This window comes from Mobula hypostoma, chromosome 17 (genome assembly GCF_963921235.1).
Source record: "Mobula hypostoma chromosome 17, sMobHyp1.1, whole genome shotgun sequence".
NCBI classification, from domain to species: domain Eukaryota; kingdom Metazoa; phylum Chordata; class Chondrichthyes; order Myliobatiformes; family Myliobatidae; genus Mobula; species Mobula hypostoma.
In genome coordinates, this window is record NC_086113.1 from 22,328,120 (window position 1) to 22,347,360 (window position 19,241).

Below are 19,241 nucleotides of genomic sequence, written 5' to 3' on the forward strand. Positions count from 1 at the left end.
CTACTTTGGGACCAGAACTGCTTGCCATCAATAATGGAACAATGAATTCTGAATTGTACTAGCAAATTGTACAGGAAATTGTCAAGGTATCTGTCCATGAACTGAAGCTCAAGAGACAGTGGGTTATGCAGCAAGACAATGACTCTAAACACTCAAGTCAGTCTACCAAAGAATGGCTAAAGCAGAAGATATTTCACATTTTGGAATGACTGAGTCAAAGTCCTGACCTTATCCTACAGAGATGTTGTGAAAGAACCTGAAGCAAGCAGTTCATGCAAGGAAGCCCACCAACATCCCAGAGTTGAAGCAGTTTTGTAAGGAGGAATGAACGGCCTAAAATTCCTCCAAGCCAACGTGTAGGATTGATCAATAGTTATGGGAAACGTTTGTTTGAAGTTATTGCTGTGCAAGGGTGTCACACCACTTAATTAGGTTCAGATTTTTTTCCAACAAATACACGTAATATTGGATCATTTTTCTCAATAAATACATGAACAATATGATTTTTTGCGCTATTTAACTGGGTTCTCTTTATCTAGTTTTAGGACTTAAGGCTGATTTATACTTGTGTGTACGGGCTATGGCGTAGCTTACGCTGTAGCCTATGCAAGTGGCCTACGCCGTTGTGAGCATTTATACTTGTGCGTTGGTGTGTCTGCGTCGCTCTGCAATTCACCACCAAAACGCCAGTTGGCGGTGGGGTTTCTATGCCACTGTGTTGAGTTTCCTCCTGTACTTCAAACAATGGCGATTGAAACTGAGCGCATCATGTTGGAGTTGCAGCTAATACATGTTGAACAAGAGTTTCTTCTCTCTCAATTCTGAAATGGCGGAGAAGCAGCAGCAACCGGAAATGCGTAGGAGGAAATGCTACCCAGCCGACCAATCAGAGTTGTTGCAGTCTGCGTCGCTCGGACGCGTAGTTACATTTTGGGAGAGGTGCACGTTAGACTACAGTGTAGGGTTCGGTGTAGAGTACAGCGTAGAGTACGCGGCTACACCGTACCTACGGCGTACATTTCACGCAGAAGTATAAATTGGGCTTTACATGAAAATCTGATCACATCTTGGGTCATATTTATGCAGAAACAGAAAATTTTAAAGAGTTCACAAACTTTCTAGCACCACTGTATGTGCACATGGCAATAAACCCTGAATCCTATGCAATCTAGTCTTTCTTGCAGGATCTTGTCAAAGACCTTCCTACAGTCATACAGAAAATATCTACCATCCTGCTCTCATCAATCCTGTTGGTTACCAACGTGCTTGGGAAAACTGATATGTACCAATTAAGTTTGTTGTGCTGGATACCACTTCAGAAGTATGATTACCTACTTCAGATATTTCTAAAAATGCACCAACAAATTAAAAGGTTTACCGAGCTTCTCAAAGACAAACCCTCACCATTGTTTTTTTTCGTTAAAAAAAACACTTCTACTGCTGAAGTCTGCACTTACTCATTCTGCCAAATGCAACTTCCAAACCTCTACCCACAACAATGACTTTGCACAAGATGACCTGGGGAATGACAGTTTCTCCATTGTTTGACTCTCAGCAGAGGCCAATCCTGATGCTACTGTCTTATGTGGTGAATAGTTACAGTTACAGCAGGTTGCATTAAACTTGCAATTCATTACTCAATGCCACAACAGAATTTAATTGTCACCCATAGGGAAAAAAATGCTAATTGGCACAGCAACAAAGAGTGGTTATGCAACCTGTCTGGCTCATTAGGAAACAATCCATCTAAATACAAAATTGGACTGAATTCTTTCATACAAGCATAGTTGTTCACAGATTCAGGTGTGACATCTGTCAAATTGAGGCACTCCATGAGGATGCAAGTGAAGATCATCTTCCATTAGTTTCCCAGCAACCTTCATGTTGCCAAAGCAACAATGCTGTCCCATAAAAATATAATCAACTGCACAAAATAGAGGTGAGGTAAAATGGAAGCACTCTAATGAAACCATGTCTTTCAAACTGAAACATTTTCGTACTTTATCAAATGCAGCCAAGGTGAAAGCTCTTTCACAGATACATGGACTTTAAATGCTTTCGATATTATCAATGGTGTGAAGGTAATGCATTTTCTGACTGAGATTTCACCTATAATTTAAATTTCTACCATGGTGTTCTCATTTGAAATTTCAGATAATGCTTTCTCTTAAGCGAGTAAAAAGTGAATTGCCACTTGCTAGAAGATTTGTGCCATCCAAATACAAATAAAATTGCAGCTACTTTTCAGAGCACACGCGACTAAAAGGTATTCATCTCACAAATTGCTCAAGACAACTACTTTTGTCATCTGATCTGTTGCTTACTTAAAGCAAAAGCATTTTTTTTTGCATATAACATCAATTTATAATACAACTAGTCTTGATGTTAGACCACAAAATATCACAATTACTGTAATTAGTTGCTAAATGGATCTTGCTTTCAACCTAGTTTGCAGGTACTATTTCTTAATACTAATGAAAACCTAATAGCACTACACTGAGACTGCAGGCAAAAATCAAAAGATGTTCTAAGTTTTTTTAAAACAAGGCAAGAAAAATGTTTTGGCTCATGAAGCCGAAAATATCTTGTGTCCTCATTTATCTGTGATACATCTGCAGAAAGCATCCACTATACAATATATTTATTGTATAACATAAATGAAAAGCAGTGTTAGCTATCGTTGCCCTGTTTTGAAAAGCTTTGTTCACATTTCTTGTCTTATTAAAAAACTGTAATGATAGAAGACTGGAATGTGCCAAAGGATCAATGAAGTCTTGCTGTTTATGTCCCTCCCCTTGAGGTGATGGGAAAATATACACCATCATATTGAATAAGACGGCATCAAGTTCAATTCCTGTGTACTACAGTAACTATAAGAATCAAGTTTATTATCACTGACACGTCATGAAATTTGTTGATTTGCAGCAGTAGTACAGAGCAAAAAAAAGTTACAATAAGTTACAAAATAAATAAAAAGCAAGGTAGTGTTTATGGGTTCATGGACTGTTTGGAAATCTGATGGCAGAGGGGAACATGCTGCTCCTAAAATGTTAAGTGGAGTTATCAGGCTCCTGTACCTTCTCCCAAATGGGTATCAAGAAGAGGGATGCCGCCTTCTTGAGGCACTGCCTCTTGAAGATGTCCCCATTGGTGAGGAAGGTTGACCCATGATAGAGCTGGCTGAGGCTCCAATCCTTTTTTGATCTTGCACATTGGAACTCTATACTAGGCTGTGAAGCAAACAGACAAAATGTCCTCCATTGTACATGTGTTGAAATTTGCAAGAATCTTTGGTAACATATCATGTCTCTTCAAAACCCTAATGAAGTAGAGCTTCTCGTGTGCCTTCTTAGTGAATGCATTAATGTGTTGGGCCCCAGATAGAACCTCTAAGACTTTGAAGCCTAGGAACTCGAGCACATCCTTCCCACCACTGACTCCACAACGAAGACTGGTGTGTTCTTCCAACTTCCATTTCCTGAAGTTCACAATCCCTTGTTGACATTGAGTGCAAGGTTGTTTTTACAATGCCACTCAACTGGCCAATCTCTCTCACTTCTTTACACCTCTTTGTCACTGTCTGAGATTCTGCCAACAACAGTGAATTTATAGATGCCATTTGAGCTGTGCCAAGACATACAGTCATGGGTGCAGAGAAAGTTGAGCACTGGGCTAAGCCTACATGCTTTAAGGTGTGCCTGTGTTGATTTTCAGTGAGAAGATGTTATTATTGGGAAGGAAAGTTATTACTGATCCACACTGACTCTGGTCTCCCAATGAGCAAGTTGAGGATCCAGTTGAAAAGAGAGGTACAAAGGCTCAGATTTTGAAGCTTGCTGATAATACTGAGGTGATGATAGTGTTGAACGCCAAGATGTAATCAATAAACAGCAGCCTAATGTATGTTGTGCTGCTGACTAGGTAAAGCCAAATGGATAGCCAGTGAGATTGCTTTGGCTGTAGATCTGTTGTGGCGGTAGGCGAGCTACAGCAGGTCCAGGACCTTGCTCAAGCAAGAAGTAATTCCAGCCATGATCGAACTCTCAAAGTGCTTCATCACAGTTGATGTGAGTGTTACCAAAAGAAACAAAGGTTGAAGAACTCAGCCTACTCTTCTTGGGCACGCGTATCACTGCTGCCCTTTTGAAGCAGGTGGGAGGTTGAAGATGTCACTGTTGGAGCCGGACACCTTGCAAGTGTTCACCCTATTGAAGGATATTCTGACATCAGCCACCAAGACAGAGGTCACAGGATCACCAGCTGCTGTGGGAAGTCACACAAGCATAGTGTCATTCTCTCTTTCAAAGTGTGTATAAAATGACGTTGAGTCCACTGGGAAGTTAAGCATCACTGCTATTGGGTCATTAGATTACACCTTAAAGAAAGGTGTGTCATGCAAACTCTGCCACAACTGTCATGATTGTATCTCTAATTTCACACAAAATTGCCCTTTTGCTCTCATGATGGCCGAACGTAGGTTGTACCAGGACTTCTTGTAGGGTTCTGGAATGCCAGCCTTAAAAGCTGCAGATTTACACCCCTCAGCCATCTCCAAATCTCCTGATTCAGGAAAACTGCATGTTCTCAAAGGCATACACTATTCCATGAAGGTCTCAATGAAGATGGTGATGACTGTGGCAAATTTGTTAAGACCTGAAAATGAATTCCTGCATATGGTCTAGTCGCTGTTTTAAAGCAGTCCTGTAAATGCTCTCCTGCCTCCTTTGACCAGACTGTTGCAGTTCGCAGTCTCGGCCTATGTGCCAGGAGTAATGAATAATTAAGACAAGTGTGTTCCCACGGATGCTGCCCGACCTGCTGAGTTCCTCCAGCGTGTTGTGAGTGTTGTTAAATGTAAAATGTTGTTCTATCCTACAAAAGATCTGCACATTCTTTCAGTCCTGCAATTATCATCAACAATTATCTTAGTCTGCAAGACCATTGCTTAATTGTGTTTATATTTTGAGGTGGTAAGAGATAAAGCATATCTGGGCAAAGTATTTGGCCTTGCTGAAAACGTGCAAAATGTGAATGAGCAACATTTATGCTTAAAGTCAGAACCAATGCCACTGAAATTAACAAACTACTGACATCATTTCACCAGGATAGTATTGCAACTGATTAATAAGCAGACCACAGGAAGGTGCTGAAATTCAAAAAATAAGATAAAATGGGATCAGAAATAACAGAAACAAAAAAAGGACACAATTTGTTAATTGAGCTACATAACACTACAGAGAATTCATGTCAAAGTCAAAGTAAAATTTATTATCAAAGTACATATATGTTACCATTCATTACACTGAGATCCATTGCCTTGCAGGAGTTTATAGGATAATAAGAAATACAACTGAATTTACAAAAAAAATCTACATGTAACAAAGACTGACAAATGACCAACGCACTAAAGACGACAAAAGGTTTAAACATCCATTTTATTATCAAAGTATGCTTGTAGAATACAACTCTGAGATTAGTCTTTTCCTGATAGCAATAAAATACAGAAAAACCATGGAAATCATAGAGGCCCCCTCCTGCATGGAAAAGAAAAATAAACAAAACTTGCAAACCCCAAACCTCCCAACCTCTCCCTTGCACAAAATTAACAGATCATCCTCCCAGACATGCACACGGCAGCTAAAGCATCAAACTCCTAAGCCCCAAGCTCCTCCCACGCAAAAAAAGTCACAATAACATCAAACACCCAACCCCTCCCTTACCCAAAAAAAGTTACACATCACCTACTCGCCAATCAACAACAAGAAAGAAAACACAGAAAAACTGAAGGAAACTAGTAGAAACTACAGTCCACACCAATAATCACGTCTTGGAATTTGGAAAACATCGTCCATCAGCATCAATGAGAGCAACTGTTCGTATTCAATCCTTCCGTGAGCCTACATCCACCGAGAAGAGGCAAATTGTGCAAATAAAAAAAATACTGAGAACAAAGAGTCCTTGGAAGTGTTGATGGTAGTCCTGTACCTCTTGCCCGATGGTACGAGTGAAAAGAGAGCATGGCCTGAATGGTGGGGGTTCTTTCTTGTGGCAGTGCCCCATGGGTTATGATGGACTGGGCTGCATTGTATCCACCACATTCTGTAGACTACTCTGCTCTTGATGATTGGTGTTTCTCTACCAGACTGTGATGCAACCAAGGTCACTGCATGTAGCAGTTGGGTATAGCCACTTAATAATGAAAAACAATGTTGATCTTAAGCTGGCTGCAAAATCTAGAGCCAAGTTTAGATCCTGGCTTGCAATGGCCATTGAGGATAAAACAGAAAAAAAATATTGGCAATCCTTTCATTAAAAAGAAATTTTCAGCGTGGTTGAGAATGATACTCAATTTATCTAAAGAAAAGTACTTTCGGGTAAAACATTAAATCAAACAAATGCTTTGAAAACATACATGCATGCTACTTTAGTGTCAAATTCAGTCACTGTGAACTTCCATTAATTATTTTTCATTATGTTTAAATCAGTCATGTCAGCATTTTTTTGTAACACATTGTCAAGCAACTTTGGCACCTGTAATTAATTTAGCCATGACTTGCATTAGAGCACTAGGATGGGTATTTAAGGTTAGCAATAGTGCTGCTCTTCAAGGTATTTTTTTAAATTTATCCATTTTTGGGATGTGGGTGTCGCCAACTAAACTAGCACTTATTGCCCATCCCTAGTTGCCCTTGAGAAGCTGGTGATGAGCGACCTTCATGAATCGCTGCAGTCCCTGAGGTGTAGGTACACCCACAGTGCTGTTAGGGAGGGAATTCCATGATTCTGACCCCGCGACAATGAAGGAACAGCAATACGTTTCCAAGTCAGGATGGTGAGTGACGAGGAGGTGGATTTCCAAGTGGTGTTGTTCCCAGGCATCTTGTAGATGGTACACACTGCTGCAATGGTTCATCAATGGTGGAGGGATTAGATGCTTGTGGAAGGAGTACCAATCATGTGGTGAGTATTCCATTACACTCCTGACCTGAGCCTTGTACAGGATGGACAGGCTTTGGGGAGCCAGAAGGTGAGTTACATGCCACAGATTCCTAGCCTTTGACCTGTTCTGGTAGCCACGGTACCAGCTCAGTTTCCTGTCAATTGTAACCCCCAGGATGTTGATAGTAGGGAATTCAGTGATGGTGATGCCAGTGAATGTCAAGGGACGATGGTTAGGGCCTCTCTTGTACGAGATGGTCATTGCCTGGCATTTGCGTGGCTCTAATGTTACTTGTCCCTTGTCAGCCCAAGCCTGGATATTGTCCAGGTCCTGCTGCATTTGGGTATGAACTGCCTCACCATCTGAGGAGTCACAAATGGTGCAGAACATTGTGCAGTGATCTGCAAACATCTCCACTTCTGACCTTATGACAGAAGGAAAGTCATTGATGAAGCAGCTGAAGATGGTTGGTCCTAGGACACTTCCCTGAGGAACTCCTGCAGTGATGTCCTGAGGATGAGATGATTGACCTTCAACTACAACAACCATCTTTCTTCATGTCAGGTATGATTCTAACTAGCAGAGGGGTTTCCCCCTAATTCCCATTGACTCCATTTTAGCTAGGGCACCTTGATGCCACACTCGGTCAAATGCTGCCTTGATGTCAAGGGCTAACACCCTCACTGGTGTTTAGCTCTTCGGTCCGTGTTTGGACCAAGGAGGTGATGAGGTCAGGAGCTGAGTGGCCTTGACGGAACCCAAACTGAGCATCTTCAAGGTATACAAATCTGCAGAAGACAGTAGAAATCTCTGGATTTCTGGAACTGATTTATCAGCATTTCTCAACACTGGACAGATTTTAAAAATGCTTTACAAAGAACTTGCAATCTGTCTGCTTCTCTCTGTCAATTCCTTTGAAGCTCCTTATTAAAAAGACAAGAGTTCAGGTTTTGATCATGTTACCCAATAAGTGATAGAAAAATCAGAAGCTTTTTTTTACTGAAACTCATTTACTGTAAACAATAAAATGTGAGCATTCTTACTGTCACTATTTTATACAATCAGGGTAATATGGGCCAAACTGTTTGCAATGTCAAACACAGGTCAATTCAGATGGAACACTCTTTAATGCTTCATTCTACGGCCATGTCAGTTTTAGAATCACTGGGAAAGTGCAATGTGAAATAGAGCAGTTCACAAAAGCACAAATTTATCATTCATATTATTCTTTCTAATAATGAATAGACCAGTTGAACTTCCCGTTCTATTAACTGATGATGGGGATGGGCTTTATTTTCCTTCACAGACCTGATTCAATTACATTCAAAACTTACGTTAGGACAACAGAATAAATTGGAAACTTGCAATTTTAAAGCATTTTTCTTTTCTTATGACTGCTCCAAATTCTTTCACTGGCAATCATTTGTGACATGTACAACCATGGTTACCGATTGGTGTACAACTTGCCACACTTGTGAAATAAGTGACTATTTTTTCTGTGGAGTTGATAAAGAAATAAATGATAAATGACATAAAAAGGTCTCAAACCAAAAATAACACAGATCTTTGCATCAGTTAAGATAGCAAGTAACACCTCCCTTTAGGATGTAATTTGGAAGATGGCACAGCAGATAGCTTAGAATTCTCTCAGTATATTTGACAGCATTAATCAGATAAGGCAGAGTTCCTGTAATGTGCCCTGATTGCGACATTCTTGTCTCAAATGAGAAAGCCATCACATAAATTGACGATGACAAATTGCAATCTGCAAAGTCTATGCAATATTCAACCCATATCACCCCGAAACCCCTGTCCCCTCACAGCCAACATCACATGGTTTTAGAAACATGAGCATATTTGGGTGTTAACCTAGGTCCCACTATTCAAATGATATCTATATCATCAACATCAAACAACATTAGCCAGTCTTCTATGCTGAACATGTCTCTATTTATCCTTTCTTTCTAAATTCTGCCTATTAACTAATTAATCCATCTGCATATTATTTCCAATCCTACATGCAATATTTACTAACTTCCAATGAGACGCTTGAGACGCATGCATTTTCACTGGCTCTCCTCATCTCTTTCACTTCCATTTACCTTATCAGGCATCACATAACTTCTTTTTCCACAGTTTTGTAATAATATCCTGCAGATCCAAAGCTAGCAAAACAACTCTTGGACGGGCAATGGACAATGCAGCCAATGGTTCTAAAATATAAGGTGGACATGCAGCACGTGTCCTGATGCAGGGACTCCACTAGAAACTCCAACTATTTCTTTACCTCCACTGATGATGCCCGACCAGCAGAGCCTCCACCAGCTTGTTTTTGATTCAGGTGATAGGGCTCGAACTTAGGTCATGAATTTATTCAGTTGTAATGAGCTGATGCGATATCCGCTGAACCCTGCTCAATTGACTAGTTGAAAGTGAGGTGCAAACCTCGGAAGAGTGAAAATAAGTAGCCTAAAAAAGATGGTTCCATTCAGATCCATCTTATTATCAAATTAAGCATATGAGTGATTCTTGCAGAGTGGGGTAAATAGGAATGTTCACCACACTACACTCCTCTTGTATTAAGACCACGAAGGCAAAACAAATACCAATGTGCCATATGACTCGGTATCCTCGAGACTTTTACAAAGAAATGCAGTGGGCAAAATATCTCACAAAATGAAACCGGTAACGCAAGTGAAAATACACTATTTGTGTTGCAATTCTCCAATTCTAAATCAGACCTTTGGACCCATCTACGATTTGGTATCGGTCTTTCCCCACATTAAAATTTATATCCCTCCCCACCCTCCTCCTCCCCATGAGGGCCTCGTACATTCATTCACTGGATAACCAAAGAGGAAACACTTTGGTTTTCATTCTTTTCCCTCAGTACCATGTCACTCCTAGAAACCAATCCAATCATTTATCAACTTCATTCAGCGTGCTACCCCTCGATCTCTCTGTAAATAAAGGCATACTGTATATACTGGGCGTCCTCCCGGGGAACGGACCAATCACCCAACTCGTTCCGTGTCATCGCCACACTTACTGAGCTGTCCGGGAATGGGCGCCAGGTCCTTGGGGGGAGTGGACGTTTGCCTCTCGAAATTCCCAGGGTTGGAGAAGTAATCCCGGAGCCGGGGAAGCTCCCTGCCGGCCTCCTGCAGCTCGGTATGGAACTCGAGCGCGGTCAGGATGTACTGATCCCTCAGCAGCTGAGCCGCAATTGTGTCCAGGGGTACCCGCTGCGCCTCAGCCTTCAACACTCCCGTGCCGCCTCCGCACCCGTAACCCGCCTCCTGCTGAGGTGACAGCGGCAGCGAAGGAGGGACGTGTTCAGGACCTGCCGGGCCCGGGGCGCCAGCCTCCCTATTCCGCCCCATCTTTCTCTCCGATTCTTCATCCGAGTCGCTAAGGAACGGATTAACACTAGACGCCGCCATCTTACTTCTCGTCTTCCTGGTTTAACTCTCGCGGAGTGTTTCTCCTCGTCTGCCCGGCCCGTCCTCTTGGACCGAACTACCCGAAAGCCGATTGGACAGTTGCATCACTTGATCGACAGCGGATTTAACCATTCGTCATCAACCTAAGGCTGTCAATCTCATGGATCTCCCGTCGGGAAGCAACTGTGTGTGTTTATGGTGGTCAAAGGACTTGCAATTATAGAGCATTAGACATTCAATCAAATGAACGGCTAATGTCTTATACAGCTTGCAAAAGGACATTTTTATTTTTATTCATAAAGTCATTCGAGATTTGAGAAAAAAAATATTTGAGCCCATTCAGTCCTTTAGGTTAAGTTTACACATGCGTACTGATGGGCTTTTCCGCTGTCAGGGGTCAAAGGATGCACAGAGCTATGCGCAAGCGCAGTCCGGTGTGAGAGGTTCTGAATGACATTTAATGGTACATTATACAGTAAAGTGCCTGTGGAGGTATCAAAAGCTTAACGAGGTAAGTTTACTGTTTCCACATCAGGAGTCTGCAATTCGATGATGATGTGTTCATTTTCAAACACTACGCATGCTTCAGATTTAAATCAGAAGGGTAGACTAGATGTGCTAGTCATTATTATAAATGTTAAACCATCGTAAAGAAATCAGAATGCGAACATTTAAAGTATTGCCAAAAGAGACAGTCGATGAAATCATTTTTTGTTTTATGGAGTAAATTGTTATGATCAGGTATGTATACACTTCCGTTAAGGATAGTGAAAGCAGACTCATCAGAAAAAAAATTCACCAAAGATTTGTACGATTACTTTTGTATATATTAGGACATTGGAATGAACTGGGCGCGGGCATAGAGATGATGGCAAGGATAGCTTCCTCTTGTACTGTATTATTTTGTGAACTCGTATTGTAATTCATTGAACTGGAAACTTTGACCATGTTATCAAAGGATGGGCCACAGGGAAAAAGTGGGTGAATGGCATTGATGATAATGCTTTGAGAAACAGCAGAAACTTGATGGGTCATATCACCTCTTCTCCGTCATGAGTAAAATATAAGAAATTTTTGTATCCCTTCTGTCTGCACAGTAATTCTGTAGCCTAGTCTTGAGCACAAGTGTCTTAGAAACATAGAAACATAGAAAATAGGTGCAGGAGTAGGCCCTTCGAGCCTGCACCACCATTCAGTATGATCATGGCTAATCATCCAACTCAGAACCCTGTACCAGCCTTCCCTCCATACCCCCTGATCCCTTTAGCCACAAGGGCCATATCTAACTCCCTTTTAAATATAGCCAATGAACTGGCCTCAACTGTTTCCTGTGGCAGAGAATTCCACAGATTCACCACTCTCTGTGTGAAGAAGTTTTTCCTAATCTCGGTCCTAAAAGGCTTCCCCTTTATCCTCAAACTGTGACCCCTCGTTCTGGACTTCCCCAACATCGGGAACAATCGTCCTGCATCTAGCCTGTCCAATCCCTTTAGGATTTTATACGTTTCAATCAAATCCCCCCTCAATCTTCTAAATTCCAACGAGTATAAGCCTAGTTGATCCAGTCTTTCATCGTATGAAAGTCCTGCCATCCCAGGAATCAATCCTTCTTTGTACTCCCTCTATGGCAAGAATGTCTTTCCTCAGATTAGGGGACCAAAACTGCACACAATACTCCAGGTGTGGTCTCACCAAGGCCTTGTACAACTGCAGTAGTACCTCTCTGCTCCTGTACTCGAATCCTCTTGCTATAAATGCCAGTATACCATTCGCCTTTTTCACCGCCTGCTGTACCTGCATGCCCACTTGCAATGACTGGTGTTTAATGACACCCAGGTCTCATTGCACCTCCCCCTTTCCTAATCGGCCACCATTCAGATAATAAACTGTTTTCCTGTTTTTGCCACCAAAGTGGATAACCTCACATTTATCCACATTAAATTGCATCTGCCATGAATTTGCCCACTCACCTAACCTATCCAAGTCACCCTGCATCCTCTTAGCATCCTCCTCACAGCTAACACTGCCGCCCAGCTTTGTGTTATCCGCAAACTTGGAGATGCTGCATTTAATTCCCTCATCCAAGTCATTAATATATATTGTGAACAACTGGGGTCCCAGCACTGAGCCTTGCGGCACCCAACTAGTCACTGCCTGCCATTCTGAAAAGGTCCCGTTTATTCCCACTCTTTGCTTCCTGTCTGCCAACCAATTCTCTATCCACATCAATACCTTACCCCCAATATCGTGTGCTTTAAGTTTGCACACTAATCTCCTGTGTGGGACCTTGTCAAAGGCCTTTTGAAAATCCAAATATACCATATCCACTGGTTCTCCCCTATCCATTCTACTAGTTACATCCTCAAAAAATTCTATGAGATTCGTCAGACATGATTTTCCTTTCACAAATCCATGCTGACTTTGTCCGATGATTTCACCGCTTTCCAAATGTGCTGTTATCACATCTTTGATAACTGACTCTAGCAGTTTCCCCACCACCGATGTTAGACTAACCGGTCTATAATTCCCTGGTTTCTCTCTCCCTCCTTTTTTAAAAGGTGGGGTTACATTAGCCACCCTCCAATCCTCAGGAACTAGTCCAGAATCTAAAGAGTTTTGAAAAATTATCACTAATGCATCCACTATTTCTTGGGCTACTTCCTTAAGCACTCTAGGATGTAGACCATCTGGCCCCGGGGATTTATCCGCCTGTAATCCCTTCAATTTACATAACACCACTTCCCTACTAACGTGTATTTCCCTCAGTTCCTCCATCTCACTGGACCCTCTGTCCCCTACTATTTCCGGAAGATTATTTATGTCCACCTTAGTGAAGACAGGACCAAAGTAATTATTCAATTGGTCTGCCATGTCCTTGCTCCCCATAATCAATTCACCTGTTTCTGTCTGTAGGGGACCTACATTTGTCTTAACCGATCTTTTTCTTTTCACATATCTATAAAAGCTTTTACAGTCAGTTTTTATGTTCCCTGCCAGTTTTCTCTCATGATCTTTTTTCCCCTTCCTAATTAAGCCCTTTGCCCTCCTCTGCTGAACTCTGAATTTCTCCCAGTCCTCAGGTAAGCCACTTTTTCCGGCTAATTTGTATGCTTCTTCTTTGGAATTGATACTATCCCTAATTTCCCTTGTCAGCCATGGGTGCACTACCTTCCTTGATTTATTCTTTTGCCAAACTGGGATGAACAATTGTTGTAGTTCATCCATGCGATCTTTAAATGCTTGCCATTGCATATCCACCATCAACCCTTTAAGTGTCATTTGTCAGTCTATCTTAGCTAATTCACATCTCATACCTTCAAAGTTCCCCTTCTTTAAATTCAGAACCTTTGTTTCTGAATTAACTATGTCACTCTCCATCTTAATGAAGAATTCCACCATATTATGGTCACTCTTACCCAAGGGGCCTCTCACGACAAGATTGCTAATTAACCCTTCCTCATTGCTCAATACCCAGTCTAGAATAGCCTGCTCTCTAGTTGGTTCCTCGACATATTGGTTCAAAAAACCATCCCGCATACATTCCAAGAAATCCTCTTCCTCAGCACCCTTACCAATTTGGTTCACCCAATCTACATGTAGATTGAATTCACCCATTATAACTGCTGTTCCTTTATTGCACACAGTTCTAATTTCCTGTTTAATACTATCACTATTACTGTTAGGTGGCCTGTACACAACTCCCACCAGCGTTTTTTGCCCCTTAGTGTTATGCAGTGACTAAACATTAGATAATGCTTATAGCCTTATTTCTTTTATACGTGGGTGATACAATAATGTGTGTGTTTTCCATAAGTATTTGTAGACTAATGTAAAGCATAAAGTAAAACTAATTCTCTAAACTTATTTAAATAGTTAACAAAGGGTGTTGCATTTTACAAAATATAAAATGACATCTACTCAAAGCAATTTACTGAGTGAATGTTGCAACTAAATGAAACACAAGCATCTGCAGATGCTGGAAATCTGAAATGGACAACAGAAAGTGCTGGAGAAACAGCTTTGGTCAGGCAGCATCGGTGGAGTGAGAGAAACAGAGTTAACATTTCAGGTTGTGGAATATTAACATTTGTGAAAAAGAATCAAATATTGCTGCCCTTTGATCCTGTTCCACCAGTGATATCGTGACTGATCTGTGACTTAAGTCCACACTATTGCCTTTGCCACATTTTCCCTTCCATTTTCGTCACATCGATCCTGACTCTAAAAATTAACAAGTGAAATAGCATTAACTTCTTTTGAAGTACAGTATTTCTTTAATTTTTATCGCACCAAAATATTTCATACCTTTGCTTTTTCAAAGGTTACCGAAATTAATTTAAGGGTTGATCTGAGTTGTCCACCTAAGGACCTGGTTCGTCTTCCTGGACAGCTCAATTGGTGGTGACACTGGTGACATGGAAGGATATGAATGTATGGTCCTGGAGGCAAAATCTAATAGAAGCAGTATGGTCTTAACTACAGGGGGGGGTCGAGGTCTGGAAGAAGAATGATAAAGGATTGAGGTTACATGAATGATACTACAGCAGGGAGGAGAAGGGAGCTTTTCCTCTTTGGGTTAACTAAGGATGCCCCAAGCACTTTACAGCTAATGAGCTATTTTTGAAGGATAACTAATCATTGCTGTAATATAAGAAGTACATCAATTTCCCTCGAGCAAACTGTCACAAAGAGGAATGAGCATATCCAGGTCTTATCTTTTACAGCTAGTTGATTGAGGGGGGAGAAAAGTATTGGCCAGAACGTCAGGGAGTACTCTCCTACTCTTTAAGTGGCATTAGGTAATCTTTAACATTTGCCCGAGAAGGCAGTTTACGTCTCATGTTTTCCGGGAGACAATAAGGTGTTTCCTCATTGCTACACTGGGCGTGTCAGCTCAGAATTTGTGCTTGAGATTTTGGAATAGGTTTTGGATCCATAATCTCCTGACTCAGTGGAATATACACTACCTGTGATCTCAGTTAGCACTTCTGCACCAATAAATCGCCAACGGGTCTGTGTGGAGGAGCTGCCTGTGAGAACTTGCTGTAGGCCAGCCAGGTCAAGCAGTGCTTCCCTTCTGCAGTGATTTGTGGCGTTGATACAATAGCCATATCTCCACAGTGTTGTAATCAATGGTGTTGAAGAGAGTAAATTAACAATTATCTTCCCCTGCCTGGTTACGATGGTGCAGAGTCAGGATGTCCCACGCTCAGTGGGCTTGAAGTGTTCATGCATTTTACATTGTGCAATGATACTCTATTAAACAAGTATCAATGGAAGTGTTTGCCAGTTTCCAAAGCAACCTCTTTGTTAAACTGGCAGGCTATGTTCTTAAGAGACAATAATATTTGATTACTAGCGGGTACATAATCCAGGATTATTTTTCCAAGACTGGGTCTCATTTGAATCTGATAATATCTATGGAAGTTTATTTGCATGTACAGGTTTTCATAAGCACATAAGATTGGGGCAGCATGTTAGTGTAATGCAATTTCAGCACCAGCAAATGGTTTCAATTTCTGCTGCCGTCTGTAAGGAATTTGTACGTTCTCCCTGCGACCACGCGGGTTTCTTCTGCAACACACACAGAATGCGGGAGGAACTCAGTGGGTCAGGCAACGTCTATGGAAATGAATAAACAGTGTACATTTTGCGCCGAGATCCTTCTTTAGGATTGGAAAGGGAGGGGGAAGATGCCAGTGGGGGGAGGGGGAAGGAGGACAATCTGGAAGGTGATATGTGAAGCCAGGTAAGTGGGGCAGGGGGTGGCGGATGAAGTAAGAAGCTGGGAGGTGATAGGTGGAGAAGATAAAGGGCTGCAGAAGAAAAAATCTGATAGAGGAGAGTGGGCAGTGGGGATAAAGGGAAGGAGGAGGAGGAGCGGGGGAATTGACAGGCAGGTGAGGAGAAGAGGTAGAAGGCCAGAGTGGGGAATTGAATAAAAGGGAAGGGGAAAGGGAGAAAAAAATACTGGCAGTTGGAGAAATCAATGTCCATGCCTTCAGGTTGGAGGCTACCTAGATAGAATATGAGGCGTTCCTCCTTCAACCTGAGGTGGCCTCATCATAGCAGAAGAGGAAGCTATTGAATGACATGTCAGAAAAGAAATGGGGATATGAATTAAATGGCTATACACTGAGAAATCCTGCCTTTTGCTGATGCAGAGGGGGTGCTCGAAGCGGTCCCCCAATCTACATCATGCCTCACCAATACAGAGGAGGCCGTTATCAGGAGCACTGGGTACTGTAGACAACCCCAGCAGATTCGCAGGTGAAGTGCTGCCCCAGCTGGAAGGACTGCTTGGTGCCCTGAATGGAGGAGGAGAAGGAGGAGGTGACACTTCTGCCTCTTGCAGGGATAAGTGCCAGGAGGGAGATCAGTGGGCAAATGGACAAGGGAATCGCAGACCGAGCGATTCTTGTGGAAGGTGGATTGTAAAGTGGAGACAAAGAAGTGTTTTGTGGTAGGGTCCCATTGAAGATGGCAGAAGTTGTGGAAAATGATTTTCCCCAACGTGCTTCAGTTTCCTCCCACATTCCAAAGATGTATGGATTAGTAGGTTAATTGGCCACATGGGTATAATTAGGCTCACTGGGCCTAAAAAGTCTGTGCTGTATGTCTCTAAATAAGACAGAAAGGCGTTTGTAATCTGGGGAGGGTCTGTAGAGGAGAAATTAACAGGAATGAAAAGGGGGGAAAAAAAACCCAGAATCTGATGATCTGCGTTCCTGGGTTTTGAGGTAGATGACAAATGGAAAGGATAAATACATTGATTATCATCATTCAATATTCCATTGGTTCTTGAAGCGTTCCCACAGAAAACTGCTGGAATGCTTTATTAATGAAATGGTAAAGAAGATCATGGATAATAAGATGGGGTAAAATTGCCATTGATTTATTACATGCATATCTGATTTGAATTTTTGGAAATTGTACCTATCAAGAGCAGATGAGAACAAACTGATTGATATGATACACATCATGAACACGGATTCTGGAGATGCTGGAAATCATCAGCAACACATGTAAAATGCTGGAGGAACTCTGCGAGTCAGGCAGCATCTCTGTAGAAAATAAACAGTTGAAGTTTTGGGCTTGAGAAATGGCAGCTGTTTATTCCCCTGCATAGATGCTGCCTGACTTACTGAGTTCCTTCAGCATTTTGTGTGTATTTATATGATGTATGTGGACTTTCTGAAGGCTAGTTGCCATATATATGGTTATTCAATGAAATTAGGGTACTTTGTATTGGGGTCAAATACTGATTTGAATGGAGAATTGTTCAATGGATAGAAAATAGTCGGCTTAAAAAGGTCATATTTGGGGGTTGGGGAGCTTGGTGCATTGCTGCTAGGGCCAGAACTGTTCAAGGACCAGGATAAGCCACTTGAGTGTAACATATCCCAGTTTGATGATGATCCGAAGTCAGGAGACATTGTGGGCTGAGGAGAATATAAAGAGGCTTTGAAGGAAAAGTAAATGGACAATGTTGTGGTAGATGGAGTACAGTGTGAGGAAAAACGTAAAGTCACCACCTTTGGAAGAAAAAATAACAACTTTTTTTGAATGTTGATAGTTTGAAAGTTACTCAGTGTCATGGGATCTGGATGTACCTATATATGAATTGCTACAAATTAGTCCATGGTTGCAGCCAGAAACTAAGAAGACAAATAGTAAGTACATTGTCCATTTTTTGGTCAGAGGATTCCAGTATAAAACCAGAGATGTCCTTTTCCAATTATGTAAAACTATGGTGTGACATCATCTGGAATATTATGCCGCTGCTACTGTGTGGTAACCGGAATCTCCGGAGCAGAAGGTCCCGAAATCCTTGGCTTTGCGTGTTTCAGCGGCCGGGGCGAGGTCGAAGGCGCTCGGCAGGGGATGGCACTCGCGAGGCTGTATTGGAGAGGTTGGTCGGAAGCTCGAAGTTTTTGGACGGATGGACTCAGTGTCGGCTGTGGTCGGCTGCTTCCAAGGCATCGGCAAGTTGATGGTGTCTGGAGGTTTATGGCAGGGAGTTTCTCCCTGTTGCTGCCCGCTATCGGGGACTCGGGGACCTTTGAGACTTTATTTACCGTGCCCATGGTTTGTTCTTCATCAAATTATGGTATTGCTTTGCACTGCTGTAACTATATGTTATAATTATGTGGTTCTGTCAGTGTTAGTCTTTGGTTTGTCCTGTTTTCTGTGATACCATTCCGGAGAAACATTGTATCATTTCTTAATGCATGTATGCATTTCTAAATGACAATAAAAGAGGACTGAGTGTTCTCATAATCTAAAATCTAAAGGTTTGGTCTTCTTACAGAAGGAGGGATATACCTGTGGTCGGGCAAGTGGAGCAAAGGTCAATTACGTTCATTTCTGCTGCAGAATTTTGAATGAGAGTGATTAACCAAATTACTGATAATCTTTTGTTCACAAGAATGGTGTTCATTGAAATGTACAAAATTCTTAGTGGAGTTGACAGGATAGATGCAGATGTTTCTGCTGACTGGAATCTGTAAAATCAAGAACCATAGTGTCAAAGTGAGAAGTTGGCTATTAAAGATATAAGGAAGTGGAAATTTCTCACTTACAGTGACGTGAATCAGTGGAATTTTTGATGAGGGGCTGGGACATAAATCACCTTTAGTTCAAGATTGCTGGATCTTGAACTATTACGGTCATGTTTAAGCTGTATGGGACATTGATGAGATTGCACGTGGAATATTGTCTGCAGTTCTGGTCACTGCTCTTCAGGAAGGATGTGATTAATTTAGAAAGATTGCAGAAAAGATTAACAAGGATGTTGTCAGGACTGGAGGGCTGAAGTTACATGGGGAGAGAGACTGGATGCCTAGATCTGTTTCCCT

General features: G+C 41.8%; 2 protein-coding genes across 9 annotated transcripts in view; one reads left to right on the forward strand and one right to left on the reverse strand.

The window, feature by feature from the left end:
* The window catches only part of relch (RAB11 binding and LisH domain, coiled-coil and HEAT repeat containing), a 103,777-nt gene extending 93,378 nt beyond the window's left edge, over nt 1-10,399 (reverse strand). For all 7 annotated transcript variants that reach the window (XR_010020748.1, XM_063069650.1, XM_063069649.1 and 4 more), the window contains exon 1: nt 9,990-10,399. Coding sequence is in view for 6 of the 7 variants with exons in the window: in XM_063069650.1 (XP_062925720.1) it covers nt 9,990-10,383 (394 nt within the window). In the remaining variant the exon portion in view is untranslated. The remainder of the gene's footprint in view (nt 1-9,989) is intronic.
* Nucleotides 10,400-10,758: 359 nt separating this feature from the next.
* Nucleotides 10,759-19,241, forward strand: part of pign (phosphatidylinositol glycan anchor biosynthesis, class N) — a 150,758-nt gene continuing 142,275 nt past the window's right edge. For both annotated transcript variants that reach the window (XR_010020749.1, XM_063069652.1), the window contains exon 1: nt 10,759-10,894. The gene's annotated coding sequence lies outside the window, so the exon portion shown is untranslated. The remainder of the gene's footprint in view (nt 10,895-19,241) is intronic.